The sequence below is a fragment of the Mustelus asterias genome, chromosome 18 (assembly GCF_964213995.1).
Source record: "Mustelus asterias chromosome 18, sMusAst1.hap1.1, whole genome shotgun sequence".
NCBI lineage: Eukaryota > Metazoa > Chordata > Chondrichthyes > Carcharhiniformes > Triakidae > Mustelus > Mustelus asterias.
This window is the reverse complement of record NC_135818.1, coordinates 22,198,502-22,205,830: the sequence shown is the minus strand read 5'-3', so window position 1 is coordinate 22,205,830 and position 7,329 is coordinate 22,198,502. Positions and strand designations below refer to the sequence as shown.

The 7,329-nt window shown below is 48.4% G+C and overlaps 1 protein-coding gene across 1 annotated transcript; it reads right to left on the bottom strand.

The window, feature by feature from the left end:
* Nucleotides 1-602: 602 nt before the first annotated feature.
* cyp1c1 (cytochrome P450, family 1, subfamily C, polypeptide 1) lies at nt 603-2,764 on the bottom strand. Its single transcript, XM_078233503.1, has one exon. The coding sequence runs from the start codon at nt 2,319-2,321 to the stop codon at nt 735-737; it is 1,587 nt and encodes a 528-aa protein (XP_078089629.1). The 5' UTR covers nt 2,322-2,764; the 3' UTR covers nt 603-734.
* Nucleotides 2,765-7,329: the final 4,565 nt, after the last annotated feature.

Genomic DNA, 7,329 nt, shown 5'->3' with positions numbered 1-7,329 from the left:
TTCAAAAATCTCGGCCCAGTGAAACAGTAGCTTCCGTGCTTCTCATTTAATAGAGATCACAAAAAATGTTACTCAAAAAATACATTTTAATACTATGTAATTTTAAATGAACAGTTTCACCGTTTGTAAAAACATAACAGCCCCCCCCCCTCCCCCCCTCCGTGGGTACTGAAAACACAACTCAAGCCAAGAGTGGTTTGAAATATGTTCCAGAAATGGGCTCAAAAGCAGAGTGAAACCGGGTTGGTGTGAGATTAGCACCAGTCATAGTGACAGCCGCGACGTTAGAAATCCTTTGCCGGTGAATTTAAAGGGAGCGGGTTCCCGAGTGAATGCAGAATTTCCCCTCTCTGGGTGTAATGATCGGATTGAAGTCCCATCATTTATTGAAAGTACCTTTTTCCAAACCAGCCTGGAAGCCTGGAAATATGTTGAGCTGGGAAGGAATTGGAATTTAGTGGTTCTTTTCCAATCGCAGAGGGTGTATTTGGTGACTTGGTGTGTAAAAATCATAGAATCCCTACAGTGCAGAAGGAGGCCATTCAGCCCATCGAGCCTGCACTCTCAACAACCCCACCCAGGCCCACCCCGTAACCCCACCTATTTACCCTAGCTAGTCCCTGACACTAAGGGGCAATTTAGCATGGCCAATCCACCCAACCCGCACTGCTGCTGATACTTTGGATCACATTCATTCCCCAGTCTCTCAGCTCCCTCTCTCTCTCACTTTGCCTTTAGGCTGGAGAGACTATTCCGCAGTAAGTGTCCCTGAGTCTGGCCAGCACAGTGAAGGACTCCGGCTTGATGGTCAGTCCGTATGTACAATTCATGCTCAGCTCCTCCGAGGGGTTGGCCTCGAAGCTGCACTGGTGCAGGAGGATGGCGGTGAAGAGGAAGATCTGGATCTTGGACAGATGTTCGCCAATGCACCGCCGCTTGCCCATGGAGAAGATCATCACCCTGCTAGCCAGCTCCCTGTCCATGCTGCCATCCTCCTTCAGGAACCTGCTCGGGTCGAAGGTGCCAGGCTCCCTCCACTTGCCCTGGTCGTGGTTAACCGACCACTGGTTGATGAAGACCACCGTGTCCTTGGGGATGTGGTAGCCGTTGATGTCCACCTGGGTAGTGGTGGCATGGGGGATGGTCATGGGCACGAAGCTGGTGAATCTCATGACCTCGCAGAGGAAGGCCTCCAGGCTGGGCAGCTGGGCTCTGTCCTGGAGGCCTGGCAGCCTGCCCTTGCCCACCACCTTGTCGATGTCCCGCTGCAGCCGCCTCTGCAGCTCCGGGAAGCGGATGAGCTGGAAGAGGATCCAGCTCAGGGCGGTGGAGGTGGTGTCCTGGCCGGCTCCCAGGATGTCAGTGAGGGAACCCTCCACATGCTCCTTGCTGAGTGCCCCCTGTGCCAGCCCGCCGTGCTCTATCGCCTGGATGAAGGCGTCGCTCATGTCCCGGGTGCTGCCAGGCTGGTAGGTGGCGCGGTGCTGGGCGATCTTGTCCCGGACAAACTCGAAGAACTCTCGGTTGAGCTGCTTGAAGTCCTGGTAGACACTCCGCACCGGGTTGGGGAAAGCCTGGAGCCAGGGCATGGCATCCACCAGGCTGCCAGCGCCCACCGTCTGGCCAAACTTGTCGTTCCTGCCCAGCAGCTTCCTGAACTCCAGGTCATCGTGGTTGTACCTCCGGCCGAAGCACAGGGCACACATCACGTTGGCAGTGGCCACCACCAGGTGCCGGGAGGGCTCGAAGTGGCAGCCGGCTGCCCCCAGCCTCAGGAAGACTTGGATCAAGTCACAAGCCTCGCCGCTCACATGCTGTTCCACCAGTTTCTTGGTGTGGTTGTTGGCGGTGGAGAATGCCCGCACGGTGGCCTGTGCCAGCCTGCGGTGGAGCTGCCACTGCCCGCTGTAGCTGCCGAATGCCAGGCTCCTGCCCCCGGACACCAGGCGGAAAGAGGCGAAGTCGGGTCTGCCGGCGAACTGGGCGTTGTGCTGCAGCAGCGCCCGGCGGATGGTCTCCTCCCCGTTCAGCACCACGATCCGGTGGCGCCCCAGGCGGATCTGGAAAAGGTCCCCGTAGCGCCGGGCCATGCGGGTGAAGGTCAGGTGCGGCGAGCTGCCCAGCTGCATGGCATTGCCCACCAGCGGCCAGGCGAAAGGGCCGGGCAGCCTCCTCCCGGCGCTGCCTCTCCCGCCCCGCCGCCTTCTCCAGTCCCGCAGCCACCTGCAGCCCTCCAGGCAGAGCAGCAGCAGCAGGGACAGCAGCAGGGCAGGCTGAACCTGCCACCTCCACTCCCCTGCCAGCCCCAACACACAATCCATCCCTTCCTCAGCCTCCCACAGGATTGCTGCCCCGTGCCAACCTCACCCCCTCTCTCTCTGCCAACTCCTTGTCTCAAATTCTTTCACACACACCGACCTTCTGGTGTTTTGCCCACTTTCTGCTCTTCTCCCAAACTTCAGCCAACATCTGGGTCAGGCTGGGCACAAACTCAAGTTTGCTCCTTTTTGCAGTGTTGCCACCTTTTGGTTTTTGTGAAGTTTTGTAGGGTTTTCTTGGTGGAAGGTTCTCAGTTGTCCCTGAGGTTTCTTGCAGGAGTTGCCTGGCTCCCAGACTCTATCCTGTGGTTCTCCTTCCCCAGCCGGTCAGTGTTCCGCTCCGGAGCTCTCTGGGTTTTGCATTTATAGCAGAGAGGGCAGCCGCGGATTCCCCTCCCTTCCAAACTGTCTCACTTCATTCATCCTCTTTACGTGATGTCAAACCAATGGGGATAACCCGGCGCTGGGCTTGGGAAATCCATGACTGAGACTCGAGCGGGCAAACCCCCCTCTCTCCTCCAGAGCAGTGTGATCATTCCGGCTTCTGATCCTCCAGAGGGTGGGAGAGAGTCATCTCCTCCCCTTAAGGAGGCTACAGCAGAGTGAGTGGCAAACTTAAAGCGGCAACAGCGGGTACGGAGCACACTCCAGCCCGTTTCTCCCTTAAGTCTCCCCAAATCAATCAAAATGACTATTTTCGGGTATTATCCGAGAAAAGAAACTGCCATAGGAGACAAACCCTCCAGAAAGCAACCTTTAATACATTTCCTAAATGAGCTAGAGTTAATTCTGGGAAATGCTTTTTCAGGAAAAAAATTGCACTAACAAAGTAACATTTCACAGCCTCCGAATTTATTCACAGCCAATGACGTATTTTTGAAGTCTAGTCACTATTGTAATGTAGCACACAGCAGCTGACACACACACAATTACACACATGCATACACACACATACATACACACAGGCACACACATGCATACACACACATACATACATAGACAGGCATACACACATACATATACACACATACATATAAACACAGGCACACACACAAATACACACGGGCATACACACACAAATACATACAGGCGCACACATACATACATACAAACACACACATGCACACACAGGCACACACACACAGGCACACACACAGATACAGGCACACATACACAGACACAGGCACATACACAGGCAGACATTAACAAGCACATACACAGACACACACATACACATGCACACACAAAAACAAGCAACCACAAGCAGCCGTGTGATAATGAACAGATAATCTGTTTTAGATAAAAGCAAAATAAAAGCCAAATCTGCTTTAGATCTTGGTTAAGGGAGGTATGTTGTCCAGGGCACTGCGTATAATTCCCCACTCTTCTTCAACATCTTTTACCTTGGTGAGAGGGCCAACAAGACTTCAGTTTAAGGTCTTCTTTGAAAGCTGGTACCTCCAGCAGTGCAGCACTGCCTCAGTACTGAACTGACATCAGCCTGGATTTTTGTGCTTGATTTTCTCCAGTGGAAATTGAACCCACCTACATCTACATCTCATAAAAGAAACATGTGTCAGCTGTGACTTAGTTGGTAACATTCAAGGAAAGCTTTCCGCAGGCGTTAAGAACAAAAGTCAAGGCTGACACTTCTATGTAGTACTGGGGGGGTGGGGGGGGGGGGGGGGGAGGTGTTGCACTGTTGGGAGAGTTGTCTTTATGATGAGAAGTTAAATTGAGGTCCCATCTGCACTCTCAGAAGGATGTAAATGATCCTGTCATGCTAGAGCAGGGCAGTTCTGGTCTGGTGTTCTGTTCAGTATTTATCCTTCAATCAACATCGTATCCCCCACTCAACCATTACCACCAAGTCAGAGATCAACCTTCATTCAATGGAGAGTGCAGGAGGGCATGTCAGGAGCAGCACCAGACATACCTGAAAATGAGGTGTGAACCTGGTGAAGCTACAACACAGGATTACTTGTGTACCAAACTGCATAAACAGCAAGTAATACACAGAGCTAAGTGACTCCACAGCCAATGGATCAGATCCAAGCTCTGCAATCCTGCCACATCCAGCTGTGAATGGTGGTGGACAATTAAACAATTCACTGGAGGAGGAGGCTCCACAAACATCCCCATCCTCAATGATGGAAAAGCCCAGAACATCAGTATAAAAGATAAGGCTGAAGCATTTACAACAACCTTCAACCTGAAGTGCCGACTGGATGATCCATCTTGGCCTCCCCCGGAGTTTCTCATCATCACAGATGCCAGTCTCCAGCCAATTCGATTCACTCCATGTGATATTAAGAAATGATTGAAGGCACTGGATACTGCAGTGGCTTTGACAATATTCTGCTGGCAATAACCTGCTCAGTGACGCCCAGTTTGGATTTTGCCAGGTTTACTCAGCTCCAGGCAGTCTTGGTTCAAGCATGGACAGAAGAGCTGAATCCCAGAGGTGAGGTGCAAGTGGCTGCCCTTGACATCAAGGCAGCATTTGATCAAGTGTTGTATCAAGGAGCCCGAACAAAACTGGAGTCAATGGGAATCAGGGGGAAAACTCTCCACTAGTTGGAGTCATACCTGGAACAAAGGTTGTTGGAGGTCAATCATCTCAGCTCCAGGACATCACTGCAGGGGTTCCTCAGAGGTGTGTCCTGAGCCCAACTATTCTCAGCTGCTTATCAATGACATTCCTTCCATCATAAGATCAGAAGTAGGGATATTCACTGGTGATTGCACAATGTTCAGCACCATGTCCAAATGCAGCAAGATCTGGACAATATCCAGACTTGGGCTGATAAATGGCAAACAATATTCGTGCCACACAACCACCAGACAATTACCATCACCAACAAAAGAGAATCCAACCATTGCCCCTTGACATTCAATGGCATTACCATCACTGAATTCCCACTATCAACATCCTGGGGGTTACTATTGACCAGAAACTGAACTGGACTAGCCATATAAATACTGTGGCTACAAGAGCAGGTCAGAGGCTAGGAATCTTGGGCTGAGTAACTCAGCTCCTGACTGAGTTACAATAAACATTGGCCTGGTAAGCAACATCTACATCCCATAAAAGAAACAAACAATGTGGTCATTATCTCGGTGTTATTTTGGGAGCTTGCTGTGCACAAATTAGTTGCTGCATTTCCTACATAACAACCTGACTACATATCAAATGTGGTTAATTGGCAATAAAGTGCTTTGAAACATCAGGTGGTTGTGGGAGGCACTATATAAATGCAAGTCCTTCCTCTGTCTCAGAAGTGAGAGTGCTACCCACGGAGTTAGAGTAGACATTTTGTACATTCAATCCTCAAGCATTCTGAAGCTGTTATTTTAGGTCAAGCTTCGTTCTGTTATTCACCAACCCCCTACCACAACCCAACCCACCCACATGCCCCACCATCCACTGGTGAAAGTGGTATATGTGGTACTTATATAAGTGAAGGGGCGTAGGTGGAGACAGAGTCCATACAGTGATGGTAGGGGATGCAGACAGAAGTAAAAAGAGCTACTGGCAATTAACCAACATACTGCCATGGACATACTCTAAGTTTGTTTGAGCGATAGATTCACATCCATTGAGCTGTCTTGTTTGGAGTGTTTCATCTGGATGAGCACATTAGTGAATGCTTACCTCTCCCCATCCCAATCAGTTCTGATCAAGGGTCTTACCCAATGTTAATCTGTAGACTGAGGTGGTTTGTAATTCCATAATTTTCTGCTTTTATTCCAGATTATCAACACTTGCCTTTTTACTCCCAACACTATCAATCTTTAAACATTAGAATTATTATATTCACCTGCTTAACAGCGACTGAATTAGAAAATAATTGTCTCTTTGTACGTGAGTCTCTTTGGGATGTGAATGAAGGATACGGGGCAGAATTTTCCCATTCCGCCCACACGGGAATTGTAGCGGGCGGGACATGGACCATGCAAAGGCCTGTTGACCTTGGGTGGGATTTTCCAGCCTTGGGGAGAGTGTGGCTTGAAAATCCTACCCATGGTGTGTAAATGTTACACTTTGTTTAGCTATGCAGAGGAAGTGCAGGTTTTAACTCATTGATCTATTAATTTCCTTAAGTTTCATTTTAAACAACTATTTACTGGTGAGTGGATTTGTGTTACAAAGCAGTCATATTCTAATGGGATGGCAGAACGAGTTCAAAGGGCTCAATGGTCTACCAATGATTCTCTGTTTTTAAGAGAAAGGGTAAGCTTAGCTCTTCTCTTGGTATTATTAGAAACTAGATATAGTTTACAAAAGGTATACATGTATTGGTGAGTTTTAGGAACAAGATATAGCTTTAATTAATTAAAGTTTAATTAATTTATTTTTATTTTAAGAAAGGTAAGTTTTGGTTTCGGTTTACAGTTCTGTGGGTTGGAGCTGGCAAGCATGGGGTTCTGTTGTATACATGCATTTTTAATGAGGTTTATTGACTAGGTTAATAGATGGGTTACCAAGGGGTTAGTAGTTTAAGGCAATTGGAATAAATACAACAAGTAGAAAAAAAAACTGTGCTGTTGCCTAGCAACAGAGGGTCAGAGAAAAGACCCACACAGAGACAGGGCAAGACTAGAAAAGCAGTTTTAGTTTCAGTTGGTGTGGATATACCATAGACTGAAAACGGAAAGGTCTAAGACTCGAGCTGAAAATGATGCCAGACTGCTGAAGAAATGAGTTTAAGGAACTCATATATATTGGTCTAAAGTTAAAATAATGAATTCAGAGTGAATTTGCTGGATCTCAAGGGAGATACCACTTATGGAAGGACCTCTGGTGAATGTTCAGAAGTCTATTGGAAAATAAACCTCTTTGTAACTGAACCAGCTCTTCCCTTGGTGTGGAAATGGTTCTACTTGTTCACTGGAGTGTCAGGTTTGTAAGAGTTTTGTTGGGATAGTGTGAGTTTGAATAATCTTTCTTGCTATCTTTGTTGAAACCTTTCCAACCTACTTAGTGTCGAGCATAATTTGGTCAATGTTT